At 46.6% G+C, this 16,839-nt stretch overlaps 1 protein-coding gene across 1 annotated transcript in view; it reads left to right on the top strand.

Annotated features, from left to right (window-relative positions):
• The first annotated feature begins 5,694 nt into the window (after positions 1–5,694).
• Positions 5,695–16,839, top strand: part of TRAPPC10 (trafficking protein particle complex subunit 10) — a 75,305-nt gene continuing 64,160 nt past the window's right edge. Inside the window, exon 1 of the mRNA XM_040266867.1 lies at positions 5,695–5,886. Within this exon, the coding sequence (XP_040122801.1) occupies positions 5,820–5,886 (67 nt within the window). The 5' untranslated portion in view covers positions 5,695–5,819. The remainder of the gene's footprint in view (positions 5,887–16,839) is intronic.

The following is a 16,839-nucleotide window of genomic DNA, read 5'->3' as shown; positions in this document are numbered from 1 at the left end:
ATCCCCTATGGGAGTCTGGCTGGAAGGCCGAAGTAGTTGCAACAACTTAGGGCCTTTTTTTTTTTTTTTTAAATCTTTTCTTCCCTACCTCCCCATTTTGCTCTGTGAAAGAAACTAGCATCTAAACCTGGGCAATGGGACTTCCCTGGTTTGTCCAGTGGCTAGGACTCCATGCTCCAAATGCCGCGGGAGCAGGAGGTTGGGGGATGCCGGCTTCAATCCCTGGTCAGGAAACTAGATCCTACATGCTGAAACTACAATCAAAGATCCCGAGTGCACCAACTAAGACCTGGCACAGTCAAATAAATAAGTAAATATAAAAAAAAAAAAGATAAAGCTGGGCAAGATGGTTCTCTGGGACGCTAGTCCACCCTGTCCTCGATCTGCTAGCTTTCTGCTGGTCTCTCGATTTATTGGCTTGTTGAGCGGTATGTAGTGCAAGCCTGGATTGGGTAAACTTTCCCGAGTTTCCGCCAGTGGTGGTGTCTTGTAAAACTCTAGCACAGCATCACAGCAGGGAGCCGACACCAATGCTGTCCAGACGCAGGACATTGGTGCCCACAGGGGCCCCCCTGCCCTTCTGTAGCCACATCCACTCCCTCCCCAGCCCACCTCTCCTTAACCCTCAGCAGCCACTAAACTGTTCTCCATGTCTATAATTTTGTCATTTTCAAGTGCTCCAGAAATGGAATTCTATGACATATAGCCTTTGGGGACTGGAGTTCTTTCATTCAGCATAATTCTGTCAAGATTCATCCAAGTGGTTGTGTATATCAACATTTCAGTCTTTTTGCTGCACAGTCTTCCGAGGTGCCAATGGACCACACATTGTCAGACTAGTAACCCATCAAAGGACCCCTGGGTGGTTTCTAGTTTTCAGCTACTAGGAATAAACCTGCTGTGAGCAGCTGCTGCCTGGCCTTCGGTTTTGGTGCAGCCCTCTGTGGTGAGGGCCTGAGTGGTGGGGCAGAGCAAACTCTGTGAGGCCTCCCTTTAGACGAAGCATCTGCAATATCCCAATACATAATTGATCAGGCTTTCTGCAGCCTGGAGACGGCGTAATGGGCTACCAGGAAAGACTGTTTGGGCTCCAGTTCCAGCAACCTTTGAAAAAGCAAATGCTATCTCAGGAGAAAAGGATCCAGGGAAAAAAACAAAAACATTCAGCGGACATCAATTAATAGGAATAGCATCATTTTCACCAGTATTAAAAGGGATCACTAAACCAGAACGTGTGCTAAATTCAAGCGTTTTCTAAATTCCCACGTGAAAAATAAAACCTCCGATGGGTCTGCTTAGGGGAAAAATAGCTCACTTACCACCCGTGAGCTGGAGTGTTGCCTGGTAGAGTTTGGAAGAACTTTGACTTCCCTCTGTCCAGAAAGAAAATTCTTCCAAACAAGGGTTGGCCGGTGAGGCCAGGACACAGCATTGCCATGAAGGAAGAATTTTTAGTGTCTGTCTTTTCAGCGTCTGTCTTTTCAGCGTCTCGGCACTTCCTTCTCTGTTAGAATAGATTAAGACTGGAGACCTGCCCTTGGAGTCTACATTTGGTATCATTCATTTCATTTCATTTTTACGTTTCTTATTTGAGTAGATGTGAAGTGATACGTTGTTGTCACTTTAATTTGCATTTCCCTGATACCTAATGGATGTTGGGCATCTTTTCCTGTGATAATTGGCTGTTTGTGTTGAATCTCTTTCATTTTTTTAAAGTTTTGGTCGTGCTGCAAGACTTGCAGAATCTCAGTTCCCTGATTTTCCTTCTGCTGTTCATTTTCTGCCTCCTTTTGGATTGGACACATATTTTATATTATTCCATTTTATTTCCTCTGGAGAAGGAAATGGCAACCCACTCCAGTGTTCTTGCCTGGGAAATCCCATGGACAGAGGAGCCTGGTGGGTACAGTCCGGGGGGTTGTAAAGAGTCGGACATGACAGAGCACACACACACACACACACACACCTCTTCATATACACATTTCTCATCTCCCACTTATCACCTCACACCTGAAATTTCTCCCTTCACAACGTAACCCATTCACAAACATGTGATGTCCTTTATCCACCCATCCTTTGTATTGTCATATCATCTACTTTTTTTTTTTAAGTATTTATTTATTTGGCTGTGCCGGATCTCAGTTGTGGCATGTAGGACTAGCTTCCTGACCAGGGATCAAACCCATGCCCCTTGCACTGGGAGCACAGAGTCTTAGCCACTGGACCATGAGGGAAGTCCCTCATTTACTTCTATATACACTTTAAAACCGTCACACAAAGTTATTAAGCATGCTTTAAACAGTCAGTTGTCTGTTAAGGAACCTATGGGAAGAAGAAAAAAGACCATAATTTATGTTTGCCCATTTGTTATTTCCAGGGCTATCCTTTCCTTCCCATACATCTAAGTTTCCAATGTATTATTGATATATTATTTTTTTCACCCTCAAGAGCATCCTAAAGTGGGAATTCCGCCCCACCCCCTTGCCAAAAGAAAAAAATATATATATATATATCCTAAAGTGAAAGTGAAAGAGGAGAGTGAAAAAGTTGGCTTAAAGCTCAACATTCAGAAAAGGAAGATCATGGCATCTGGTTCCATCACTTCATGGGAAATAGATGGGGAAACAGTGTCAGACTTTCTTTTTTTGGGCTCCAAAATCACTGCAGATGGTGACTGCAGCCATGAAATTAAAAGACGCTTACTTCTTGGAAGAAAAGTTATGACCAACCTAGACAGCATATTCAAAAGCAGAGACATTACTTTGCCAACAAAGGTCCGTCTAGTCAAGGCTATGTGGTTTTTCCAGTGGTCATGTATGGATGTAAGAGTTGGACTGTGAAGAAAGCTGAGCGCTGAAGAATTGATGCTTTTGAACTATGGTGTTGGAGAAGACTCCTGAGAGTCCCTTGGAATGCAAGGAGATCCAACCAGTCCATTCTGAAGGAGATCAGCCCTGGGTGTTCTTTGGAGGGAACGATGCTAAAGCTGAAACTCCAGTAGTTTGACGACCTCTTGCGAAGAGTTGACTCATTGGAAAAGACTGATGCTGGGAGGGATTGGGGGCAGGAGGAGAAGGGGACGACAGAGGATGAGATGGCTGGATGGCATCACCGACTCGATGGATGTGAGCTTGAGTGAACTCCGGGAGTTGGTGATGGACAGGGAGGCCTGGAGTGATGCGATTTATGGGGTCACAGAGAGTCAGACACAACTGAGCGACTGAACTGAACGGAAAGCATTTCTTGTAGTCTCTACCTGCTGGCCACAGATTCTTTCAACTCTATCGGGAAATAGCTTTATCTGTTCTCTTTTTTTACAGTTTTTTTTTTTTTTTTGGCTGGACATATAGTTTTTGGCTGAGTTTTTAAAATTCAGCACTTTAAAGGTTTATACGGTAGTTTTTTGTGTGGTGAAAAGTCAGTGGAAATTCTTATCATTTTCCCCCTGAAAGTAACTTGTTTTTCTTGGCTGGATGCTTTCAAGACTTTTTTCTTTATGGTTTTCATCAGTTTGACCGCAGTGTGCCTAGGTATGATTTTGAGACCCTTTGGTGTCATTTCAGGGGGGCTCTGAAGAGCTCCGGGACCACAGTTTTTTTTGTCTCTGCAGAGAATACAGTGAGAGCAAAGTGGTAGATGAGAAGTGATTTATTAGAACAGGACACTGTGAGGCTTACAAGCAGGCGCACGAGAAATGCCACACCCTGATAATTTAGCGGACACAGTTTTCTCATCAAAGGAAAAGTGGGGAGGAGAGAACTTCTCTGTCTTTCTAGAGTAGACGCCATGTTTCCGTCATCAGTTCCTCCCCAGGTGGGGCAGGGGAGTTTACCTGTCCCTCCCTAGATGATCAGGCCAGGACTGTCATAGCACTTTGGAAAAATATTTTCAGGTCTCAGTACAATTTTCATTTTGAAGTCACCTTCCCATAAATGATTGTTTTCTGCGTGCACAGAGCTTGGTTCGGGGTCACTGACCGGTTGACACCATTGGGCAGGGTGCAGGCCCCATTTTCTACTGTTGTTTTATCTTTTTGTGGGCATTGTGTAAAAAACTTGTCTTAGGGGCCAAAGAACATGTTTCGGGGGCTACTAACTCACTCAGCTCACTGGGTGGGATGTGGTTTCATGTCACCATTGTTTTGTTGTTTGGGGGTGTGTCTTGTGTTTCTGTTGCAACATTTTGTTGTTAAGCAAACCTGCTTTCTCGAGTAATCATTAACTTACAGGGGTCAACCATATTCTTTTTACTTACAATCTACTAGTGGGATTAACTATTTAATCACCTATTTTGTCCCTTCATTCTGTCCCTATCAACTTTATTTGCAGGTACCCTACTGAAGTTGTCCTGAGTTTCTGAATCTGTAAGTCAACATTTATCATCAAGTTTGTGGACTTCTGCCCTCTTCTCACTCTCTTCTCAGTGGGTCTCTTGGAATCTCATCCAGAAAGTGCTGAGGCCAGCTGGCAGGGGGCACATACAAGGTACCCCCACACAGACTTCTCATTCCCCATCCTGAGATCGGTGCTCAGCCTCACAGGCTCCAGCTGTCCAGGATTCTGCCCTCTGCCTGCTCACCCAGCCACAGAGCACACACTATGCACACACGTTTAGCAACTGTGTTCACACTCAAACTGTTTCACATACATTTGTTGCTTTTGTAAAAGGTATCCCAAACCTACTTCCCTTTCATAAGAAATGTACATGCAGTTAAAGTAAGGTTTTATTTTGTGCATTCCCCAAAGGTGCACAAGCCACGGAAGGCCCTGGTGGGTATGGAGAGGGGAGCGGGTTGGGGACAAAAGTGAAAGGCAACCCCTACTGTAAGAACTTTTCAGTGCCATGGAGACAGGAAACCAGAGTTGTGGAAATTCGGAGATGGTTGCTTCCAACCAGAGGGAGAGGATTTGTGGGGGTCGACCTCCTAGGTGAACCCTGAGGAGGTGGTGCTGAAGGGTTCAGGTCGTACCGAGAAGGTATATAATCTTGTTCTACTTCACGGCAGCAATATTACTTCATAAAACCAGAATAACAAGAAACACAAGACCAAGAGTTTTGCAAGGGGTAACCGCCATTTGCTCAGCGGTGGGAATTAACCCGGGGGTCTTAACTGATTCCCCCCAGGCATCTGGTCTTTGGTAAAGATAACAATGCTAGGTTATGGGCGACAGTCCCACACTGGTGAGAAACTGGCATGCCCATGTCCACTTGCTGTTCTTGGTGACTCCCGGGTCCATGTGTCACTGTTAGTGACCCCCAGGTGGCTTCCGTGTCCGCACGCGGCTGGCAGCGACCCCTGAGTCCGTCCTCGCCGTCGGGCACGCGGCGTGGGGGACAGGGCGGGGGCGATGTTCCTGGGCGAGTTTGGGCGGCCCTTTCCAAGCCAGCCCAGTCTGCCCGAGGGCGCCGGCTTGGGGTGGCGGCTCTCGGCCGTCCAGCCTCTACGGTAGGGGCCCAGGAGGGACTCACAACTGCCCACGGCCGGCTCACGGGTGCGTCGGCCCCCAGGAGCAGAGAAGCGCTCCACCAATCCTCGCACAGCCCCCGCTACCATTCTGTCGGAGGGTTGCGCCCGCACGGCGGCAAGGCCTCCCCTTTAAAGCGCGCGCCCCGGAAGCGGTACCCGCCGCGCGCCGGTACCGGAAGTGGATGCGGCCGGCGGGCGGCGGCGGCGGCGGGCGGCCGGCTCTGGAGCTGCTTAACGCTGCCGGGCGGGCGTCGCTGTGGCGGCTGCGGCGCCGCTCAGGTTTGGGCTGGCCCGGCGCGGCCTCGGGCTGCCCATGGGGCGCGAGGGGCCGGGCCGGTGACGCCGGACGCCCATGGACGCCCCTGAGGAGCCGCTGCCGCCGGTGATCTACACCATGGAGAACAAGCCCATCGTCACCTGTGAGTGCCCGGCGGCGCGGGAGGGGGCGGCGGTCGCGGCGGGTAGCGCGGCCCAGGTCGCCGGCTCCTGGGCCCCGCGCTCCGGCCCGGCCACTTCCTGGAATAGAGGTGTGGCCGGGGCGGCGGCTGTGGCGGATCTCTAACCCCGCGGGCGACCTCCGACCTCCCCGGGGCCGATCTCCTAGCTCTCCTGGAGGCGACCTCTGACCTCACCGGGGACGCCCTCCAGGTTGTTCGGCTGCAGTTTATAGCGCCGGGGACGCGGGGCGGCCCGGACTGAGGTGCGCCCCGAGGGGCCCCCGCCTTGAGCCCCGTCCCGCCACAGGGTCGGCAGCTTGCCCCTCGCGGCCCGTCCTTCGCGGCGGAGACCGTCTCCTCCGGGCATACTGTTCCTTCCGACCCCGCAGCGGGTCTCCCGTCGCTCGGTCACAAGCGTGGACGAAGTTTGCGTGCGGCTGTGCTGTTAGGAGACGGGGTGTGCACTTCAGGAACGTATTAAGTGGTGGGTCTGAGACGCAGGACGCCCGGCAGAGCTGTGCACAGCCGGCCCTCCTGGCTGGGACCGCGGGCCAGGATTTCCCCGCCCGCGACGCCGGCACAGAGCAGAGACCCATTTCACAGATGGCGTGTAAAGGTTCGGCGAGCTCTCAGCGCTCTGGACGGAGACCGTTGTCTCGACGTTTTGGCTGTCAGTTTGTTTTTTGTGGTTTTTTTTTTTTTTTTTTTTTTGATGCCACATTTATGCACCCACAAAGAACTGTTTTTCTGTTACAAAATTCCCTCTAATATTTACAGTCGTGACCTCAGAATTCAGTACTTTCAAAAGCAGTGAGTTTATGGAAAGTGTTGAAATGTTGGCTGACGTTTTGCTGACTTGCAGATATTTCAGGCTATTAGGAGTTTTGACTTTTGACAGTGCTTTTGTCGTCAGTTTATTTTTTTCAGATGGTCTTCTATACTTTGAAGGGAAGCGCTCTTTTTATAGCAACATCCGGGGGCAGGCACTTAGGCCATAGTAGACAGTTCTGTAGGTAGAAGATCCTTTTAAAAGTTAAAGTTTCTCTCTCTCATTCTTTTTCACTTTTTTTTCTGATTAATGGATACTCTCCTTGTGTGTTTCCTCTTGTCATATTGCTGAGAAACTGTGTATTTAAAGTCGAATTTTGTTGCTTTATGTTTAGCTGATAAACTTTCTTAGGAAAATGGATTGTTGTCACATCTGAATTTAGACACTTGCATAATTCAGCCAGGTTTTCCCTTTTCACCAGGACACTTACCAACTGAAAGTCTTACTCAGGACTGCACCTTCAGTCTGAGGGAGCAGGTGGATGCAGTGGTCATCTGGAGGCCCTGCAGTTAATCTCCAGGTGCTTTCTGTATCCTGAGGGAAGAGGAGCCAAACTTGGGTGGTGCTTGTGTTCGGGTTCAGTGTCTCCCAGATCCTGGGGACTTCTCCCTAAGTGCCCTCCATGCTCTGAGTACTGGATCAGTATTACTTGTGGAGACATCCAGATGTCTCATTATACCTCATAGCCTTTAGCTTCCGTTTTCCTAGGCGTGTTTCTGTAGGCATTGTGTAAATACATACTTGAAGAGAAGTTCCTAAAACTCTGTTGGTTCAGCCTTGAGTCAGTGGGGAGATTGTTGTCCTCATGGTGTTAGAGATACGTGTGACATGTTTAGTTTCATTTCACATACATGGCAAACAACTCTGGGAAAGTTTCCTTTCCTACAGATTTACTGTAAAAGCTACACTGGTGGAGGTTTTCCCGGTGTTTAAAGCTGTTGTCCGTACTGGTATCTCTGTTTTCAAAGGCACAACCATTCATTCATTAGCGGCTTCAGTAAACTTTCAGAGAAAGTTAGCTTGAAAAATAAAAAAGATCTTTTTAAATTTAAAGATTTTTTTAACCTTTAGAAGAGCTGACTTCATAGTTCACACTTGAAATTCCATTTTGGTGTGTCTGGACTGGAGCTCCAGTAAGCACTTGCTGTCCTGGTTTTGCGTCATATTTTCTTCATTTCGTTCCATTCCTTCTGCAGCACACGTTTGATGGGAGCCCCTAGTCTAAGCAGTGTAGATAAAGGTAGCAGAAAAACTGCTTTAAAAGTCCATCTGGAGGTTTGGCTGTTGTGTACATAGCCCCCTTAGCAGCATTTTAATTTTCAAAAGTGTTTAATACTTTTTCCAGCCATTGCACCCTCAGGAAGTCTGTGTTTGTTCATTGTAAAAATGACAGCAGAGTTGATAACTCATTTTCAGATTTTTTTTTCATAGAATTTAGAACATTTTACTTTGAATGAATTGTGCATCAGCCTTTCTGAGAAGAATGTAAAATGTTACTGGTTCAGATAAATTTAAGAACTATTTATTTGCAACTGTGAGAAGAGGGGAAAGTCCCCAGAGATTAGGGGTAAACAGGATACATCATTACTTGAAAACCTTGTTAAATTATTTTAATGATATTCTGAAGCTATCTAGAAGTTTTAATGACTTACAGTTCATAATTAAAATTTTCCAGAGCCACTGCCCAACTGCCTCTGGTGCAGAGTGACCACCTTAGTCGAGGATTTGCTTAGACTTCCAGGGTTGGGAAGTTTCAGAAACGTCTCAGTGTTGGGAGATGTGTCTGAAATGCCCAGGGTTGTCCTCCGAGCTCTCAGGGGTGCTGCTGGTGTGATGACATTGGGTGATGAATCACCTGGCCATAGCAATTTGAACATCTATAGCATAATTTACTAATCATGAAAGATGCACCGTGAAACTGAAACCAATTCAGCAGATCCATTCAGTCTAAATTTAAGTTGGAGCTTCGATTTTTTTCTTTCAGCCACTGGATCAGTTCTCTGCTTTGGAATAAAGACTGGGGCTTCTGATCTAAGGATATGTTAGGAAAGAGGTGTTTCCTTTCCAGCTGTCTCGTTTAGCAGGCAAAGCTATGGTAATTTCACTGATTTATTGGTATCCTACCCAGAATTGTTGTGCAGTTGCTAACTGAACAGTTGTGTCCGACTCTGTGACTCCATGGACTGTGATAAACCAGGCTCCCGTGTCCTCCACTTTCTCCTGGAGTTTGCTCAGATTCGTGTCCATTGAGTCAGTGATGCTATCTAACCATCTTATCCTGTGCTGCCCCCCTTCTTTTCCAGTGAGTCCACTCTTTGAAAAAGGTGGCCAAAATACTGGGGCTTCAGCTTTAGCATTAGTCTTTCCAATGAATATACAGGGTTGATTTCTGTTAGGATTGATTGGTTGGTTCTCCTTGCGGTCCAAGGGACTCTCAAGAGTCTTCTCCAGCCCTACAATTCGAAAGCATCACCATGAGATTGGTGTAGTATCTGAAAAATAGCAGTGTTCCATCCAAATGATGATCTGTTCTCACCCAGTTGCACTGGATGTTGCCGCTTAAATTTTTCTCAGTCTCTATATTTAGAATTCTGGATATGACATTATGAATTTTCATAGTGGGGGAAAAGATAGAAGAAATGAGTAGATCTGTAACAGTTTGTACCTGGCTGGAGTTTGTTTTTCTCTCCCTGTGGGTTAAAGTTTTTAAATTCGCATGGTTGTGATTTTCTACCAAGCATAAAAGTGTGGTGTTGATTTAACCACTCTCAGTTTCATTGTTGGAAAAGTAACTTAAAATGTCCTCTTTTTAAACTGATACACTTAAATGCAGGTCTTGGTCCACAGTGCATTCTTAAGTCAGCAGAGAAGTAACAGTTGAGAAGAGGGGGAGAATGTATCTCCTCCGGAGACCGCAGTTCCTTGGGCCATGGTTGGAGGTCGGGACTTTGGTTGGAGGAGTTACTGCCTGTGCTCCCTGGCTTTAGAAGGCGCTGCCACCTGTGTGCAGGTAAAAGCAGGCACGGCTTATTATGTGATGACTTCCTCACCTGTGACCCAGTCACAGAGTTGATAGGGGCTTGAATGAGGATGTGTAAAGTACTCAGAAGAATGATGAATGTGCAAAAAATGTTAGCTTCTCAGCAGAGATTCCTCAGTTTTCTCTCTCCATGGTGGCTTTGGTGTCTTCAGTAATGTTTTCATGGCACTTCTAGACTCAAAAGAGTATTTAGTAATTCCATTTATTAAAAGTAGATTCAAGTAATTTTATTAAGTATTATGTCTTAACAGAAGTTATTTGAAAAAAATACACATAAGTTGGAAGAAAATTTTTTACTTCTTTCTTAGATAACCACAGTAGCATACTATTGGGATGGTGGCACCTGTTGGGCACTGCACAACCTCTCTAACCAGGGGATCAGATTGGATGCAGTGGCTCGCTTGACTTGGGGTGGGGGTGGGGTGGTACTTGCCTTTCATCACAACAGCTACCCTGTTTTGTGATGATAATGATGTCACTGAAAGAAATACAGCCGATGTAGTACTGAAACTGACTCTCCTGGGGCCTGGGATGGCTCGGTACTGCTGTTCCCCTTGTAGATTTGGGACATCCTTTGGGCCTCTGTGGGTTTGCTGCGGTACCCTGGGGCACCTGGGGAACCGATGTTACTAGTATGTTAGCCCAACTCTAGGGTGGGTCTGAACCAGTCATTTAGATGCGAAAAACTTCCTTTTCCATTTGAACTTCAGCTCATGGGCTTGATTTGTAAGATGTGTTCCTGAAGAGTTTCCAGTGAAGTTTGGTTTATGCAGTAAGACTCAGGGTCTGAGTTTTTTTAAGCTCTTTGAAATAAACATGGCACACACCATGCAGGAGGCAGTCTTGGGCTGGAGGGGAGCAGACAGCCAGTTGGCTGGTCCACGTGAGAGGTAGGAAGGGCCTTGGTCACCTTTTCTTGAAAAGGCAAGTGACTTACCTGAGAATTTCTTGTCTAAAAACAGATTTTTGCCAGTTGACGGAGTGCCGGTGCCTTGTCTCCCAGGGCTCCCTGATGATCCCCCCTCCCTCTGCTCTGGCCTGGGGGGTCTGGATGACGGACAGGGGCCCCCACAGGTCCTCCCTGTCACCCCTTCCTTCACCTCACCTTCCCTTCTGTCTTTACTCCCTTCGTTCCCCACTTTCAATCAGGTCGTCCCGTGGGACTGCGCTTAATGTGACTTTTAAGTGTATTTGCAGTATTTTGCTCTTTGAGAATACTTGGTTTTTAAATTTAAAATTGATGACCTTGGAGTCATTCTGACTTCTCTCTTTCTCTCATAACCAACATTGTCTACTAGCAAATACCATTTTATCTTTGAAATTGATCTAGGATTCAGCCCGTTTTCTCTGCCTTCACTGCTGCTCTCCGAAACCCCGGCCCCCTTCACCTCTCCCTGGGACCCATGCAGCTTTCCAGCTGGCCGGCTCATTTCTGGCCTTACCCTTGAAGCTGATTCTCTCTGGGGTTGGGGGCAGTCCCTCCAAGAGAGAAGTTGGCACATAATTCCTTGGCTTCCGCCTCTCCAGGGACCCCCCACCTTCTCGGCATAGTATTCTCAGGACTTCCTGTGGGCTCTGAGACCCTCTGTCCACGTCCCCCATCTCCACCCCCAGCTGGCCTCCTGGCCGGGCCTCATACACCACACGGCCCAGCACCCCCTGTCCTGTCGCTCTCCTGACCCCCTCGGTGTTTCCCTTTCACACTGGGGCTGCTCATTTGCCACCTCCCAGGCCTGTGAGCGTTTGGCATCTCTTGGACTTTGCTCAGTCTTCTGGCTCAGCACCCCTGACAAATTTTTTTTTTTTTTCCCTGTGGTTGTTGCTCTCCACCACAATCCAGGCTGCCCTGGAATAGAATGTGAGGTTCAGAACTTCATCTGCTGTGTTCACTGCTGTATTTGTGGCACCTGGATGGTGCTGGGCACATAGTTGGTGCTCAGTAAATATTTGTAGAGGAAATTAATAAGTGAGTAAACATTACTCTAAAGGGGAAACTGTGTTATATGTAAGGTAGGAGCTTTTAATGGTGTAGTTACTTTCTTTAAATACATGTCTTTGTCAAGATTAGATAGCTTTGTAGGAAAATGTTTGGAGAGTTTGAGTCCTGGCCGCTGAGACTTGGTTTCAGGTAAACTGCTATGCACTTAGGTGGTTCTTTGTTTTTTGGTACCGGAGCATTTTCTCTTTGGGGTTTTTGAATCGAGGAAATACATATTAATCCAGTAGAAGAAAAGTTCCATGGCCCATAATGTTGGAAATAGTCCTTCTGAGTTGTGTTCAGATAAGGTTTCTTTACTTCAAGTCAGGAGAAATGTATGAACAAACCGAAGCATTCTCAGGTCTGTGATTGAGCTTCTGCTCTGGAGCATTTAGGATCGAGGGACTGTCAACCTGGCATTTGGGTGAAGCCTTTGAAAAAGATACAGCTGTAACTTTTAGAAATGAAACTTTAACCTTAAAAGTATATAAATAAAGCAGGAATACATTTTCATTATGAAGAATGGAATCTAGAAGTATTATTGTTGGGTCAGAAGGGGAGAGCCCGAATCGCCCTGTGAAAAAGCTGCCCTCCGAGTTATACTCTGCCCTATTGGGTTGGAGATATCTTTTTAATTTTTGCCAATCTAGTGGACAGGTTATAGTTTTTTGTTTTTTCTTTTTCTGAGCAGCTTTATTGAGCTTTAGTCTACATATTGTAAAATTAATATCCATTGTACGTGTACACTTTTCAGACTGTTAGTAAATGTTCACAGTTGTGCAGCCGTCACCATAGTTCAGTTCTAGAACATTTCCATCACCCCAAGAACTTGTTAGCGGTTAATCTCTGCCCCTAGGCATAGGCTCCACTGATCTGCTTACTGTCTCTATAGACTGGCGTTTTCTAGACGTTGCACAGAAGTGAGTCGTGTAGCATGCAGTCTTCTATCTGGCTTCTCTCACTCTGCAATGTTTCTGAGGTTCGTTCGTGTTGCACCAACGACAGTTGGCGCCTCCTTTTCTTGCTGTCTAGTATTCCAGTGTGTGGACTCCTTTATCAGATACATGATTTGCAGATATTTTTTCCTATTCTTTGGTTGTCTTTTAGTTAATCTGTCTTCAGAAGTGCAAACATTTTAAATGCTAAGTCCAGTTACCCATTTTTTTTCTCTTATACTTTCAATATCGTATCTAAGAACTCTTTGACCAGCCCAAGGCCATCTTCTATCGTAGTTTTGGTGTTATACACCTGGTGATTAGTGAGGTTCTTTTTATGTGGTTCTTCGTGCTTGTACCTCTTGAGAATTTCCTGTTCATCTGTGTTTATTTCAACATATAAGTGGTATGGCCAAAAACATATCTAAAAGATGGATTGGAAGAGCACTAGGGAAGATGTGCGTTTGATTTTTGTATTTTACGCCACATGTATTAGTTTTCTAGGATAGCTGTAACAAATTATCAGAAACTGAATGGCTTAAAACAACTGAAATTTATTTTCTCACAGTTCTGGAGACTGGAAGTTGAAAATCAAAGTATCAGCAAGGCTCTGCTTCTTCCTGAGGCCTTGGGGGTGGAGGTGGTCCTTTCTCGCCTCTTTCCAGCACCCAGAAATCCTTGCTGTTCCTTGACTTGTAGGTACATCACTCCAGTCTCTGCCCTGTCTTCACATGGCCTTCTCTCTCCCTGTGTTTTCCCTTCTGCCTCTTATCTGACCTGACAAGTGACCTCTTGTCATTGGATGTAGGGCCCATCTGTATATGATATGGAATGATCTTATTTGAGAGCTTGAACTTAATCATATCTATAAAGACCCCTTTTCCAAATAAGGTTCATTCTCAGGCCCGGGGGAGGTGGGGTCAGGATGTGGACAAACCTTCTGAGGGTGCTGGTCAGCTCCTTGATTACAGTGTCTGCACTGGCATCCAGGTGCACGTCGGCAGCATCCCTCATGTGTCTTTGGTTTTATAGCACTTTCTCTGTCTAGAGGCATGGCCTTACTGTGCTCCTGACCCCTGAGCAAGTCCATGGTATCTGGAATTTGGGGCTTGAGATGTTGACTCAAGGTGGGATGGTCTCTTAAGAAAAGATGAACCTGTTATAGAACCTCTCTTTCCTTTTTTTCCCCCCAAGAAAATAAATGTTTTCATTTGGCTTCCTGCACATGTGTTACATGGTGTTTCATTCCTCAATGTTGTTTTAGGCCCTCATTTGCCAAATTTTTTAAAGACGTGAGCAGGGAGGGCTTCCCTGTTGGCTCAGTGGTTAAGAATCTGCCTGCCAATGCAGGAGACAGGGGTTCAATCCCTAATCCAGGAAGATCCCATGGCCATGAAGCAGCTGAGCCCGTGTGCCACAACTTCTGAGCCTGTGCCCTAGAGCGTGTGAGCTGCACCTGCTGAGCTACGTGCCTCCGCTGCGGACGCCCGCGCCCCCTGGAGCCTGTGCTCCACCACGAGAGGAGCCCCCACGATGAGAAGCCCCCTCTCCACCATGGGTGAAAAACCTGTGCAACAGCGAAGACCCAGCACGGCCAGAAATAAATGAATGACTGCATCAGTAAATAAAATTATTTTTTAAAAACAGTGAACAGAAAAATTATGAAGAAACTGACAACAGGTTTATACCTTGCTTTCACCAGGGAGTGTCATGTCATGTGTTTGGAGATTTTTCCTTTTTTCAACAGATCTGTTTAGTGTTTAGAAGTAGTTGCATACATTTCAGAGCTGCAATTTTAGGTAGAGTCTTAGAACTAACAGTAACGCCTGTGGTAACAATTTTTACTACATTCACAGCTCACCACGTGTAGGCACTCTTAGTCTGGCTAGGTCAGCTTGAAAGTTCTTAAGCACTGAGGTGAACAGCGGGAAGGGCCAGCAGGTAGGTCATTTTGAGGCTGAAGACCTGAGGGTCAGTTTCTGTGCCTGATCAAGGCCCCTCAGTATTTAGTGATGCAACAGGACCAGGCCCAAGGTGGCCGACTCTTCGTCCACCGCAACCTTGCCAAGTGGTGGGAGAATCAGACCCCGTCTGCCCACACAGAAAGGGGGTTGTCTCTCAAGTTACCCCTGAGAGAAAGCCTTAGTCATAGAGCTAAGTAGAATCGAAACATCACTTTCTTTAGTTCAGCAGTTGAAGAACTGAGTAGGGTAGCCGTACTGGCAGTTTTCAGTGTAATCTTACCGATTCTAAACTTAGATTCATCTTCTGAGAACTTGACAGCCAGTGCCAGCACTCCATCTGCTGTAGGACATCCTGGCCTTTGGGGGCCCTGTGTTGTTTGGTGTAGAACTAGGTCCTGGACTCACCATCAGAGCATGTCCTCAGCATCTGTTCCTGGCCGTCTTAGAGCTTACGTGCCAGCGAGAGCGTAGGTTGTATGCATACAGGGTAAATTATGTCATGCACTAGGTGATGCGTGCTGGGAAGAAAGGAGAAAGAGAAAAGGGCAAGAGAAATGGGAGAATTGTTAACACTCAAACGTTTTATTATAGAAGCTTGAGAACTTGCATTAAAAAAAAATAGTATGAAGAACCCCTCCAAGCCTGTCACTCAGTTTCAGCAACAAAGTGGACAGTCTTGCTTCTTTATACCCCCTATACCCCCGCCCATTCCTTCCAGTCCTGTTGTTATTTTGAAGCAAATCTCAGGCATGGAACATTTATCAGTACATGTATGTGTTGTGGACTGAATATTTGTATGCCCCACCCAAATTCCTACACTGAAGCCCAGACCACTAATGTGGTCGTATTTGCAGACGGGACCTTCTGGGAGATAATTAGGATTGGCTTGGATCACGAGGGTGGGGACCTCGTCATCGGCCTCATAAGAGGAGGAGAGGCTGGGAGAGCAAGTCAGCAAGGGGAGAGCCCTCACTGGGAAGCCACAAGGAGGCACCTTGGTCTTCAGCCTCCAGAACGAGGAGGGAAACAGTTGTATGTATTGTTTAAGCCACTCCATCTGGGGTGTTCTGTCATGGCAGCCTGAGCTAAGACGGCCTGTAGCACTGAAAGATAAGGACTTTAAAAAATATGACTGCAAAGTCTTTATCACTTCTAAAAATACAATTCCTTAGTATCGAATATTGAGTGTTTACATTTCCAGTGTGTCTGAAATGTCTTTTTTTAAAAAATTCTTTAAATTATTTAGTGTCGATAGGTTTTTAGATTGATGTTTTCCTTCTGTCTTGAAATCTTAGTCTCCGTTTCACCCTCTCTGGTTCCTTATCGCTTGTTGAAGAGTCTAGGTTGTGCCTTGTGTCTGTTTGCCAGCTGGCTGCTGAGGTGTAGGAATCCTTGTTGTAGGAATCTTTAGTTTCTTTGCTCTCTGGTGTGACATGATGTTCCAGACTCACTTTGTGCATTTCCTGCTCTGGCCCTGGATCAGCCCTTCTTCAGGGAGCCCCGATTCCTTCTGGTGGGAGATGGTATTTGGAGATCCCAGTCTGTGTGCTTGGGCTTCTAGGTGCTGCTGGGCCTTTATAGGGGGAAGAGCTGGGCTCTAAATTCACTCTGATCTTTTCAGTTCAAATTCAGGACTTTAGGGCTTTATTTAACTGCTCTGTCCTCTGTATTTGCTTTCTCCCTGCTCTCTCTCTCTCTCTCTCTCTCTCTCTCTCGTGTACTTTTTCTTCCAGTTTCAGGCATGCTTGGGGATGATAGAACAAGTTCCTCAGACTGGATCAGAGTTCCGTGGAGTGCTCGTGGAGGGCCAGAGTTTCTGATGGAGCAGGATGGGGTGGGGGCTGGGAGTGAGGACCTCTCACAGATGCCCAGGTGATCCTGGTGCTGTGGGTCCCGGGCCCTCCTCAGTCCACCTTACACAGCCTCTGATAGCCCTGTGACTGCCACCAGCAGTGCAACAATCTAGTGTGTAGCCTTGTCCTCTCTGCCCTGTCCCTCCCTGACCTGAAGCGTCTCCTGTAGGAAATAGTCATACATGTTGTATTAATATTTCCCTTTCTTAGATAAGAGATCACAGACTGCACACACATTCCCGACTTTGCTTTCCCCAAAGATTTCTGGGAGAAGAGAGTGTAGAGATGGTTACTCTCCTGTTTACAGTCCGTAGAGCCCTGTTATGTCGGCATGCC

The sequence above is a fragment of the Oryx dammah genome, unplaced genomic scaffold, assembly GCF_014754425.2.
Source record: "Oryx dammah isolate SB20612 unplaced genomic scaffold, SCBI_Odam_1.1 HiC_scaffold_2, whole genome shotgun sequence".
In the NCBI taxonomy this organism is placed as follows: domain Eukaryota; kingdom Metazoa; phylum Chordata; class Mammalia; order Artiodactyla; family Bovidae; genus Oryx; species Oryx dammah.
This window is presented reverse-complemented; position numbering and strand designations above follow the sequence as displayed.